Genomic DNA, 14,383 nt, shown 5'->3' with positions numbered 1-14,383 from the left:
CAAATAGCTAGCGCAGCGTGCCTAAAGCGTACTGATGATGAAGGATTTTTGTTCTGGCCTTGAGCTCGAATCGCACATTGAATCATTAAATCTCATATGTTGAACAACCACGAAAAAATAAAAGTCCGGATTTTACTTTTTTTGTGAACTTTTTTAAAAATGTCTTCAAAAAAAGGATGCATGATTTATTATGAAAATGCTATTGGAATCTCCGAGTTTCCATAAACTTTCATCTAGGACAATTTTTTTGACCCGAACTTTTTCGAGTTAAAAAAAATATTAATAAAATGGATCCTGTTGAAAACACATATGCTGTGCAGATTACGTTCAGAGTCGCCGTAAAACATGTAGGTTCAGTTCCGCGAAATCGTAGGGAAAATTAAAAAGGAGCACCACGCAAATTGGACTCGGCCTAAATTCTCTTCGGAGGTATCCCGCCTTGTATTTTTTTTCTTTCTTAATGTTTTTTATCTTAACTTTTCTAAACTAATTAGTTTATTTATTTTTCTCTTTCTTTCAGCACATCTTCAAGACTCTACGCAAATTAATGTTTGCTTTGCTGTTACAGTGGTGTAATTTCCTAAATAACTCACTCAAAATTTATTTCAATTGATAACGAACTGATTAACGAAGTATTATTAATGACTACTACGACACAAATGCATTTTCGTGTTTTATGAAAATCAAGTACACTTGAAAAAATAGCCGTTGCAAAATGAATATTCTAAGAAAAATTTTGCTGCTATTACTTGCAGTCACGAGCAGTTATACAATACAAGGCGAACAGCATCCAGCGACGGCAGATGAAGGTAAGTGAAATTTTAAAAATTTTCTGGTGATTTGTGAAAGAATACAAATTTTGTAAAAGGCATTTTAGAAACACAACTTTTATAAGGCTTACCTTTTTCCTCAGTGGTTTTTCTTTTCAAGCTTCGCTGTTATATATTTCGGAACACGAGCAAATTTATTTGAATGGATACAATATTTTATTTAATTTTATTATTCTCCAAGTAGCGCCGCTGCGTTCCACAGTGGAAACAAATTTAACCGTGTTTTGTTAAATTTTTTTTTTTTTATTTATGGAAAGACTTTGGAAAAGAGCTGTCGAGCTCAATTTATGAATTTTTGTTTGCTAATATAAATTTTGTGTGTGTTTAATTTAAAGTGCCAAAATTTTTGGAAAACCGATTCTTCTTTTCCAATTTATAACGAAAACCAGGACAAATACATTGTTAAATTCAGCATATAGACTCGTAAAAGGACGTACGAGCCTTGGATCCGCTATTTTCTAGAAGCTTGGTAGGGACGCGTTACTAGTCCTGGGAGCACCCATTTAAGGTAAAAATCTTTCAAATTATTAGCTTTGACATTTACGCTGTGGGACTATAAAAGATTCCGATCAACACAGCATTGTATTGGGATGTTGGAAAGAATGTGTTTCCAACCACCCAATTTTTAATCTCTGGGCAGACAAATATTTTTAAAACTAATGCTCTCGCAAATTATGAGGACTTCGATCATCACAGCTCAACATATTTTGGGAGGTTGAATGTGTTTCCAATCCTCCTATATCTCTACCTTTTGTGTGGCCTTATATACACTTTTCCATCATATTTTTTTAAGCTGTCAGAATGCAAGTTATTCCGATCAGAAGCAAAGAATTATCCACGTATTCGCAGATAATGTGAGACAGCAGCCCACAGAAGCGACAGATTTGTGTTTCGAATAGATTTAACTTACTTAGGTGATATACTAGACTGCAATGTCCCGTATAGTGAGAGTTAGTAAGTGCTCCCTGCTTGATTTGCTTAATGAGTTCGGAGGATACTCTCGTATCGTATCTAGTGTTATCTGAACTAATTTGCTTACCAGTTACTTATGGTTTTCGCAGTATGTGCCTCAGGGAGTCCACAGAAGTGCTCGGGATCATGAAATGCTGTTATAGCACCCTGCTTGGCTACATAGCCTGCATGATTATTACCTTCATGTCCCTGATACCCGATAATCTTGTTTTTGACTCCCGGAACCTATGCTTTCATTAATTAGCTTAGAAGTTATTGTGTAAAACTGCAATCCACCCAAGGCTGCGTAGCAGTCTGACATAGTGAGGATACTCTTCGAGGATAAGCTCCGTCGTAGATATTCTCTACCGCAAACTTTTTCCCATGTAGTACTGCCTGAAAAATAGTGGGGTAGCATCCCATTGTTATCGATTTCTTGAAGTTCACCCAATATATGCCAGCTCCCGTTTTCCGTTACCAAATTTAGGTCCATCCGTGAATAAGATCTCTAATTCGGGATTAATATATGGATTCCCACTTTCCAAAAGATTTCTGTCCACAATAGACACCTCAAAATTCCGTAATATTCTGAGCGTTGGAGTGAAAGCATTACGTAGTTTATTTAAATTTTTATTATGATTTTTTAAATCATTGCTTAATTGATATTGTAAGAGTTTACTGCAATTCCGCTTATTTGCAACCTTCTACTAACGTTCGAATCACTAAACTGTTGAACAAATAACTCGACTATTCACTAATGCAAAATGGCCTTTATTCAAGTATTTAACACTACTATTTCTCGAAAGATAGTGTACTTAAATCAAACTGATTATCGTGCCTCGACTGTTGCTGCTTTTTATACTTTTTGGTTTCCTCGTTGACATATTTCTAGGCGCTTCTCTTTCTAGAATTTACTAGTTAGTTATCAGCTATAAAATTACCAACTATAACTACGTTTATAGCGTCTCATATGCGCGTATGTATGTGAGTGATACTTGCACAATTATAGCTTCTCATACGCGCGTGTATATGTGAGTGACACTTGCACAAATTATTGCATACTTTCGGAGTATCTCAGATATATGCATGTGGTTGTGCGTTGCTCTCCGCTGCTTGTATGGACGTAATGATTGATTTGGTTATGTGCATGCGAGTCACTGCTCAGCATCGGCTTAGAGATGATAGTATCCCTTAGTGTTGCTAATATTCGTCACACTGCCCTCTACCTAAGTCTAATCGTCTCGATGAGACATATTTCCTGACTCAACCACCGCTAGCATCTCCAAATGTATCACACTTCCATTTCGTGGTTTTCCAATGGTTTTTATGCGGTAGATGGTATCACTGATCCTCTTCACAACTTTGTACGGGCCTTACCAACTGCACCGAAATTTGGATGGAATGCCTTTCCGCCGATGAGGGTTGTATAACAGTACCAAATCTCCCTCCAAGAAACCTTCGGAATTATTGTTCTCATCGTACCTGCGTTTCATCTTACTACTCATTATCCTGGATCGTTTCCTCGCACTCTGTTTTTTGGCCAATGAACTACTTTACCCTTGGCGGATTGGCTTCAAATAATCAGTATCGTTCCGACGTTTCCCAACAGTAATGCGCCCTGGATTGTAAGCACATTTACATTCTTTCTGGGAAATTCTTTCGTAAACAGCCTCGATCACCTGTTTAATCGTAATTCGATCACTTACACCATTTGCTCAATAGCGTTTTTCAAACATTATTGTAGACGACTGGTTTATGCATTAGTTATATATTTCAAAATGTTTGCTTAACTGGCTGCTCAAATTTAATCTATAAACTAGATTTTAGAAATGAGTATTAATATGTTGTCTGATCTTCTGTATACAAATTTAAAAGAAAAGCTGATCTGAAACACAAATGGGCAATTCATGGCACTATAATTTAATAACCGCGAGCAAAAAACAAACCTTTCTTCCATTCTCTGGCCAGTCGCGACAGCCCTTCTCCCTGTCAGCTTTTATTTGACAGGTAGGTATGGCAATGGAGGAATAGAAAGACTTTTCACTTGTATGAATTCACAATGATTGATATCATGTAGCTATCAAATTTATCCACCGTTTTCATCTTCCAAAAATTTCTCTTTAAAATATTCTCAGCGCTACTTATTGCGTTCACGCCTGGTAAAAAATAAAATAAAAAAAATAAGTAATCGACTCTTTAAGTGAAATAACTATAGCGTGGGTAAATAAATGTTGAATTCTTATTAGAATTTTCTCATTCACATAACCTTTTGATCTGGCGTCTGGAGTAGACATTGACGTGTATATTACAAGAAATTTAATCCGTCTAATAATTATAATTTCTTCCAGCTTTTCTTCTAGTGTTCCCTCTCACTTGGTACATAGGTATGGGCTTGCACTTAGAGAAAATGAAATTTCTAAGTCAAATATAAACATAATTCAAACACTTGAGTACATCAAACGAGGAAATTACAAATGCATGTCATCTACATTGAGATGTGTGAATGTATGTCAATGTAAGAGCGTAACAAAAAAAGGAAATTTTATGAAGCAACGAAAGTTAATCCCCTGCCAAGCACGTTAAGATCAGATCAAAATTATGAAATTTATATATGATAATGTTGTGCATACGTACACACATATGTATGTATGTAAAAAAATCAATAGCGGCATTATCATAAACGCTTCATATCTGGAGAAAATTTGTTAGTGTTTTTTTCATTGAAATTATTAAGAAAGGGAACAAAGATCGTTCAAGAAAATGAAGTACATAACAAAGTAATTGAAAATAAACGAAATATAATCTTATTAAGGCTCATAATCACATAGTCATGTTAGAGAAACACACACACACATAAAAAAGGCAATAATTATACAACGAAAACAACACTTAGGGGCTAAAAAATAAAGTACTGGAATGAAACAAATGTTCAAACATAATGACAACTGTCATTAAACGCATTTGTAGGCATACGCACACACACATATCAACAATAAATATTCACACACTCGCGCACTTGCAAAAAAAAAATATAAGCCGTAAACGAAAAGTTCTAATACAAATCGATCTGTTAGCAATTTATTGTTAATGTGTTTCTTTCCCTCATTTTCATTATTGCTTGAGGGGGACAGCAATGACAAACGCGCATGAAGTGGCGGAAGTGCGGTGTTATGTGGGTGACTAATTCAAGTTACATCGAAAAGTAATCAACACTTTCCGCTTGCAAGTGTCACCAAAAGTCTGATGAGTGTATCAATGAATGTATGCTTGGAAGTGTATAAGAAAATGCGGCTAAAAACTGTGCTTGCGAAAATATGTGTGTATGATGGAAAATATATAATGGGTTCACAATAAAAGTTACCGCCCCTTAAAAATACCAGCGATACTTTCGAAATTTTACCCGCGCATATTTGTAGCACATCATCATGAATTTTAAGTGTTAAGTAAATTGAAAAAAGCATTGAAAAATGGCCAACTTAATGGCTTTGATAACAAATTTACAGTCACTCGAAGGAAGAATGGAATAGTCGCGTTATTACTATTGTTACCAAAAATAAAAAAGACACATTTATACCTTTCGAATTTTGCAAGTTATTAACCCTTAAATGAAAAGAGATATATCCACGAATAAGCATCCGAAAAACCAAAATTCTTCGCTGCCTAGCTCATGTTATGTGAATGGACGTAGACACTCCGGCTGAGAGAGTTTTTCAGAGAACAACGCAGTTTGCAAACAGAGGAAAGCAAATACCTCTAATAAGTTGGCAGAGGCATATGGGGAAAGACTTGACCCCCTTTGTGCTCCCGATTGACGTCAGTTATCGCGAAACAGAAATAGCTGGTGTGACTTCTTACGAAACAGCCAAAATCGCTTAGGTGGCTAGGCGGGAATTAATGAGGTTGATAAGCATATGATATGATCATTCAAGCTGCTTGAATGAGCCATGATTTTTCGTCTTTACTAATGAACTTTAGTGAACAAATTTATTCTGATGACCAATTAATTATTTGTCGGCAACGCTGGGATGGGGTCATTATGGCACATATCCTCCACATAGAACGGATGTAACTAAAACTGTCATACCCATAATGGTTAGACCGTTATTGGAATACGATTCAGTAATTTGAAACCCGGTTTGTATTAGTCAGATCGAATTAGTTAAAAGAAAATTCTTACATTTTGCCTTAAGAGATTTCTAATGCGATTCCTTATATAATCTGGCCTCCTATACCAGTCGTCTGAAAACTATTAATTTTTCCACCATAGCTAGTTTAATAGAAATACTTGGAATAATTTGCATGGTTGTTGTTTTGCAGCGATAAAGACACTTCTCGAAAGTTTTGGAGATTGTTGTCGATGTTGATGATCCTTTGCCGGAATCAGATCCGGTCCGTTCCGGCAAAAAGCAACATTAAGGCAGAAGATTGATAAACTCGGGAACGATTTAATATGACCACCTTCTGGGCCCTCCCGCCCGCACCATCTAGTTCCATGAGAACCTGGGATCGCCCAGCCTCCATTGCTAAGGAAACAGGACTCGCCTCGGGTAGGTGAGGGTGACAATTGGGAGAAGCTATAAATTGCACTGGCAACACCTTGAAATAGTTGCCCTACACAACACCTTGAATCTTGGGGGTATATCCTAAGCCCCTTAACCCGCTGGTCAAATTAATAAAAGGTTTGGTCCTTTTTTGCTAACCTATCTAGCGGCCGCCGTGGTGTGATGGTAGCATGCTCCGCCTACCACCCCGAGGATCCTGCGTTCACGACCCGGAAAAAGCAACATCAAAAATTTTAGAAATAAGATTTTTCAAACAGAAGTCAATTTTTCTAAGCGGGGTCGCCCCTCAGCAGTGTTTGGCAAGCACTCCGAGTGTAATTATGCCATGAAAAGCTCTCAGTGAAAACTCATCTGCCTTGCAAGTAGGTTCCGTCCCACCAATTTGTAGGATAAATTGAAAGGAGCACGACGCCTTACATTTATTTTTTATCTAGATATTTTAAAGCTCTTTTCCTGAAACAATGGTGAAACAATTTTGAGTTAAAAGAGCCCATCCGCTGTTTGTGTTAAAGTTACAACTCTGATTTTAGCTCATTTGTTAACTCAAACTCCACGGTTTCTATAAAAATGACCTCCCATAATTGCTTTATTGGACCGATTATTTGTCGATAATAAACCGGTATTACTCCGGCAACGTATCGACATCTTTTGGATAGTAAATCGATATTCTTCCAACAAAAATCATGAAAAATCGAAAACCAATTGATGAGTTTTCAATAACGATCAATAATGCTTGCTATCGATAGCAAGGTTCAATTGGTCTTACTTATGACTATCAATGGAAATTTTACGCGTCCAACGCTTTTATTTAATTGTCTCATCAACTGCCTATATTGATGAGGAGTGTGATGACTAGTACCTAAGACCTACCTAATTATTTTCTAGCTTTTAGTATTATTATTACTTCATGTAAATATTGTTTTCAATAAAACCGTTTAATTAAAATTTTTTTTAAATTATTTTATTTTCAATTTCTCATTCTATTTAGTTCATTTAGTGGCTCATTATTACAAGCACTCTTTCTTGACAATTTGTTACAATCTAAGTCCTCAATACATAATCCTTCCAAAGACTTTACTCGACTCTGCGCCACGTATGCTTGTCCCTCCTCCAAATCCAAAATAATTTGATGTCTCTTCTACCGGACTGTATGTAATATTTGTTCCAAATACGAGCCAAATCGGACATCACAGGTCGCTTTCTATTCATGTATGTATTATGTGTTCCAAATATGGGCCAAATCGGACCACAAATACAATTTTTTTGAATAACTGGATCCTTGCACCACCTAGTGGCGATTTTTTGTCGTAGGTCGCTTTCTATTCTTATATGCATTATGTGTTCCAAATATGAACCAAATCGGACAACAAATACGATTTTTTTTAAATATCTCGATCCTTGCGCCACCTAGCGGCGATTTTTTATTGGCCGCTTTCAGTTCATGTCTGTATTATGTTTTCCAAATATGAGCAGAATCGGAACACAAATACGATTTTTTTAATATCCCTATCCTTGCGCCACCTAGCGGCGATTTTTTCCATAGCCGCTTTCTATTCTTGTATTTCTTGTATGTGTTGTGTTACAAATATGAACCAATTTGAAATATTTCGATGCATGCGCCATCTATCGGAGTTTTTTTTCTTATTATTGCATTGTCATCGGGTTCTGAACTATATTCCAGGTTTCAAGCTTGCATATTATCGGGGAGTTACTTAAATGTCAATTACAAAATTCGTGCCGGACGGCCGTCCACCCTGTCAAATCAAGCTAAATAAAACAGTTTAATAATAATAAAAATTCATCGAACTCGATGATACTTTTATGATGGAAATCCTCTTATACGAACCTATTGTTCTTGTGTGTTTTCTTAGTATTTCGAAGGAGAGACAGAATAATATTTTGTCTAATTCATATCAATCTCCTCATCTTTTATATGTTCTTTGAAAATTCCAACAACGATCCAAAGTTAATAAATCCATATACGCGAAGGGTATAACCTAACTCATGTGCATCATCGACTCACTTCAAATGCCTCGTGTTCTTGCTATAAAGCATTTACTTTTCTAAAAACTGTACACAATATTTTCTAACGACCTTTGTCTTTGTAAGCGTTAATTCAACATCTGTTTCTTCACTTATTTATCTTTCTTATTTTGTCGTTAGTATTATTTATTGTATGCACATATGTGTTTTATGTCGTTTACCTGCCTCATTGCTAACAAATTCAAATGTCACATGCAAGTGTTAAAGTTTTTGTTTTATTTAAAAAAGAAAAGAAAAAATAAACAAAAATTGATCTAAATTTGATTTGAATTAATTGTTAAAGTTTGTGTACAAATTTTGCTCCCACGCACTATGTTCACACACACCTCCCTCACAACTTGTCACACAGAGCTATAGAGCCATACACGCCTAAATGTCTACCCAAGTTACTAAACATTTTTGTTTATTGATCATACGTTGTTGTTTATAGCTACACTTATTATACTCGTACTCAATATATGTATATTTAAATTTTTTTCTCGCATTTATTACTCACAATTGGCATCTGAAAGGCCTCCCTATTGATGTGCTCATACAGTTCATACAAATGTGTTTGAGTACCATTTTAGCGATTATTTCACGTTTTACTCATACAAGTCAATCAAAGCTGTATTGTATATTGAAAATTATACAAACTCGTATTCAAATAACAATATACTTAATCATAAACTGCTCAAAATCACTTCAATATAAGACATAAGTGCGGTTTAGCAGAGTGTCTATTAGTAGGGCAGAGACAGAGGAAAATCGCAGTATTCAGCTCACCAATATCGCCACGATTTTTGAAGAGCTATTGATAGGACAAAAAATGGTTTTTTGAATCCAAATAGGGACAATGTACGTTAAGGATAGTGCGAATGTATGTTGTTGGTAGGCCTTTAAGGACCACCGCAGATGAGTCGGCTCGTACCCGTATAGGACGCCAACCAACATAAGCTTATTAAATATAATACAAATACGAATGTTCTGACTTCACAACCATAAATAAAAAGAAGTAAGGAAGGCTAAGTTCGGGTGTAACCGAACATTACATACTCAGCTGAGAGCTTTGGAGACAAAATAAGGGAAAATCCCCATGTAGGAAAATGAACCTAGGGTAACCCTGGAATGTGTTTGTATGACACTTGTATCAAATGGAAAGTATTAAAGAGTATTTTAAAAGGATGTGGACCATAGTTCTATAGGTGAACGTCATTTCGGGATATCGCCATAAAGGTGGAACAGGTGTGACAATAAAATGTGCTTCTACGATATGGGAATCAAATGAAAGGCGCTAATGAGTATTTTGAAAGGTAGTGGGCCTTAGTTCTATAGGTCGATGCCTTTTCGAGATATCGCCATAAAAGTGTACCAGGGGTGACTCTAGAATGTGTTTGTACGATATGGGTATCAAATTAAAGGTATTAATGAGGGTTTTAAAAGGGAGTGATCCTTAGTTGTACATGTGAAGGCGTGTTCGAGATATCGACCAAAATGTGGATCAGGGTGACCCAGAACATCATCTGTCGGGCACCGCTAATTTGAGCTTTTGATTTCCATTTTATTCTACTTAATATGGGAGGTGTCGCACCCATTTAACAAAGTTTTTTCTAAAGATATATTTTGCCTCAATAAACCAATCGAATTACCATGTTTCATGCCTTTTTTCATATTTGGTATAGAATTATGCAATTTTTTTCCATTTTTCGTAATTTTCGATATCGAAAAAGTGGGCGTGATCATAGTCGGATTTCCATTTGTGCCAAGATAAAGTGAGTTCAGCTAAGTACGTGAACTAAGTTTAGTAAAGATATATGGATTTTTGGTCAAGTTATCCTGTTAAGGGCCGAGCGGAAGGACAGACGGTGGACTGTGTATAAAAACTGGACGTGGCTTCAACCGATTTCGCCCATTTTCACAGGAAACAATTATCGTCATAGAATCTATGCTCCTACCAAATTTCACAAGGATTGGTTAATTTTTGTTCGACTTATGGTATTAAACGTACTCTAGACAAATGAAATGAAAAAGGGCGGAGCCACGCCCATTTTGAAATTTTCTTTTATTTTTGTATTTTGTTGCACCATATCATTACTGAAGTTGAATGTCGACATAATCTACTTATATACTGTAAAGATAATCAATTTTTTGTGAAAATTTGACTTTTAAAATTTTTTTTTTAAAAAGTGGGCGTGTTCTTCCGATTTAGCTAATTTTTATTTAGCACATATATAGTAATAGTAGTAACGTTCCTGCCAAATTTCATCATGTTATCTTCAATGACCATTGTCCAAACCTTTACTAATTTTCTATTCTACGTCATAAGGTCAACCCATCTACCCAGTTTCATCGCTTTATGCGTCTTTGGTAAGTGATTATCGCACTTTTTGGATTTTTCGAAATTTTCGATATCAAAAAAGTGGGCTTGGTTATAGTCCGATTTTGTTCATTTTACATAGCGATATGAGATGAGTGCCCAGGAACCTACATACCAAATTTGATCAAGATACCTCAAAATTTACTCAAGTTATCGTGTTTACGGACGGACGGACGGACATGTGAGCTCTGCTCAGCTGAGTATAAAAAAAGCTTAAATATCTATAAAAAATAAAATATCCAAATAAAAAAATAAAAAATATAAATGAAAAAAATATCCAAATAAAAATCGTTTAAGGTGGCCAGCTTTAAAAATTGTGTCCCTATTATAATATAATAATGCATTCTTAATTTCATTTAAATTTATAAAGGCAAATAGAGAAATGCGAGCCTTTTAGGTGTAGCGCTGAAGACTCATTTTTTAAAACAAGCGCAAAATATTATTGAATGAGTTTGAGCATCACTGATTAAAACAATGAGCTTTGCCAGACTTATAGAAATCACAGTTATTTCCCTCATATATTTTATGTAGCAATTATCTTTAAAAAAAAATATTGCTTAAAAACGCATACATCATTTTTTCCTATTTACAAACAACGCATAATAACAATTAGAAAAACAATAATAAAATATCATTAAAATTTTTCATGTGCGAGAATATGCTATGAACGTTTCCGCTATGTAAATATTTTGCACTTCTAAATTCAATTTAATAATGCAAACAAAACAAATTGCCCATACATACATACACGACCAAAATATAAATTACATAACTACCAAAGCGAAAAAAAACGCATTAAGCTTTGAAGCAGTTAAAATTAAAATGATTACGTTAGCCACAAAAATTATAATTCGCATATGGTGAAAGCAAATTTAATTTTGTTAAACGTGTAGAAGTTTTTTCAACCGTAAAAACACCAAAACAAACCTTAAAAAATATGCGAAAATCTTGTGGTATTTTATTAGCCTTTTATGTATTGGGTTATTTATGGCAAGTTCAAAGTTTGAAAATAAATACTGCATACTTATAGGCGCGTTTGGGTAGAGAATACGTTCGCCGGTTATTAATTTCGTAATGATGTGAACTATGCAGGCTTGACGGGTTAAGGCCAGCGTTTTCTAACTACTTCTTACTATAGAGTTTTGTCTTTAACTTATTGGAACTTTTATATCTACTAACGACTTGATTTTCACGCTTTCTTTCAATCGGCCCCTTTCAGACTTCAGGCAATACTCAGAAAAATACACAGAGAAATATGCTAAATACTTTTAAACTCAGATTTGTGTATTAAGTTATCTGTTTATAAATTCACTTGAATTAAATTTTTAGTATGCAAAACTAATTTTTTTGTAATACCGTGCATTAACTTTGACTATTTTCGATAAAACCTAATATGGCTTTAAATGCTATTTTATAATGAAATATTTGGTTTTATGTTTTCCATTGCGGGCATATGCTAGCCACAAAATATGCCAATAACAAAAAAGCAATTGCATTATTTCCAGAACAATAAAAGCTATAATATTTAATCAGCCGTGTAGTTAAGCACATATTACTTAAATAATAATTTTTGTAGACATGTTTTAAATTTCTATTTTGCTAAATTCAGCGGAATGGAAGTATAAGGGACAGAATGCAATCATTTCCAAGATATTTCAAGTAAGCCAAGTAAGCCGCATTGGTTCCTCTTAAACTTGCTATCTTACTCTCCCTGCCTTACAGCCATACATATATGTACGGAGCGACATGTTATTAAACGTTGCATACTTTTAGGGGCATATTATATCAATGGGTTCCTTTAGACCTGGTTGGAAAAAAAAAAAAAAACTAAACAAGTAAGGAAGGCTAAGTTCGGGTGTAACCGAACATTACATACTCAGTTAAGAGCTGTGGAGACAAAGTAAGGGAAAATCACCATGATGTAAAAAGAACCTAGGGTAAACCTGGAATGTGTTTGTATGACATGTGTATCAAATGGAAGGTATTCAAGAGTATTTTAAGAGGAAGTGGGCCATAGTTCTATAGATGGACGCCTTTTCGAGATATCGCCATAAAGGTGGAACAGGGGTGACTCTAGAATTTGTTTGTACGATATGAGTATCAAATGAAAGGTGTTAATGAGTATTTTAAGAGGGCGTGGGCCTTAGTTCTATATGTGGACGCCTTTTCGAGATATCGCCAAAAAGGTGGACCAGGGGTGACTCTAGAATTTGTTTGTACTATATGAGTATCAAATGAAAGGTGTTAATGAGTATTTTAATAGGGCGTGGGCCTTAGTTCTATATGTGGACGCCTTTTCGAGATATCGCCATAAAGGTGGACCAGGGTTGACTCTAGAATGCGTTTTGTACGATATGAGTATCAAACGAAAGGTGTTAATAAGTGTTTTAAAAGGGAGTGGGCCTTAGTTCTATAGGTAGATGCCTTTTCGAGATATCGCCATAAAGGTGGGCCAGGCGTGACTCTAGAATTTTTTGTACGATATGAGTATCAAATTAAAGGTATTAATGAGGGTTTTAAAAAGGAGTGGCCCTTAGTTGTATATGTGAAGGCGTTTTCTAGATATCGACCAAAATGTGGACCAGGGTGATCCAGAGCATCATCTGTCGGGCACCGCTAATTTATTTATATATGTAATAACACGAACAGTATTCCTTCCAAAATTCCAAGGGTTTTTGATTTCGCCCTGCAAAACTTTTTCATTTTCTTCTACTTAATATGGTAAGTGTCACACCCATTTTACCAAGTTTTTTTTCTAAAGTTATATTTTGCGTCAATAGACCAATACAATTACCATGTTTCATCCCTTTTTTCGTATTTGGTATATAATTATGGACTTTTTTTCATTTTTCGTAATTTTCGATATCGAAAAAGTGGGCGTGGTCATAGTCGGATTTCGTTCATTTTTTATACCAAGATAAAGTAAGTTCAAGTAAGCACATGAACTAAGTTCATTAAAGATATGTCGATTTTTGCTCAAGTTATCGTGTTAACGGCCATGCGGAAGGACAGACGGCCGACTGTGTATAAAAACCGGGCGTGACTTTAACCGATTTCGCCCTTTTTCACAGAAAACAGTTAACGTCCTAGAGTCTAAGCCTCTACCAAATTTCACAAGGATTGGTAAATTTTTGTTCGACTTATGGCATTAAAAGTATCCTAGACAAATTAAATGAAAAAGGGCGCAGCCACGCCCATTTTGAAATTTTCTTTTATTTTTGTATTTTGTTGCACCATATCATTACTGGAGTTGAATGTTGACATAATTTACTTATATACTGTAAAGATATTAACGTTTCTTTTAAAATTTTTATTTAAAAAAATTTTTTTAAAAAGATGGCGTGGTCGTTCTCCGATTTTGCTAATTTTTATTAAGCTGACATATAGTAATAAGAGTAACGCTCCTGCCAAATTTCATCATGATATCTTCAACGACTGCCAAATTACAGCTTGCAAAACTTCTAATTTACCTTCTTTTAAAAGTGGGCGGTGCCACGCCCATTGTCCAAAATTTTACTAGTTTTCTATTCTGCGTCATAAGTTCAACTCACCTACCAAGTTTCATCGCTAAATCCGTATTTGGTAATGAATTATCACACTTTTTCGATTTTTCGAAATTTTCGATATCGAAAAAGTGGGCG

General features: G+C 35.2%; 1 protein-coding gene across 1 annotated transcript in view; it reads left to right on the top strand.

Annotated features, from left to right (window-relative positions):
- Window positions 1–715: 715 nt before the first annotated feature.
- Window positions 716–14,383, top strand: part of side-V (sidestep V) — a 494,192-nt gene continuing 480,524 nt past the window's right edge. Inside the window, exon 1 of the mRNA XM_067777067.1 lies at window positions 716–809. Coding sequence (XP_067633168.1) covers window positions 716–809 — 94 coding nt within the window. The remainder of the gene's footprint in view (window positions 810–14,383) is intronic.

This window comes from Eurosta solidaginis, chromosome 3 (assembly GCF_040869045.1).
Source record: "Eurosta solidaginis isolate ZX-2024a chromosome 3, ASM4086904v1, whole genome shotgun sequence".
NCBI lineage: Eukaryota > Metazoa > Arthropoda > Insecta > Diptera > Tephritidae > Eurosta > Eurosta solidaginis.
Note: the sequence above shows the minus strand (reverse complement) of the source record. Positions and strands in the feature narration are given on the sequence as shown.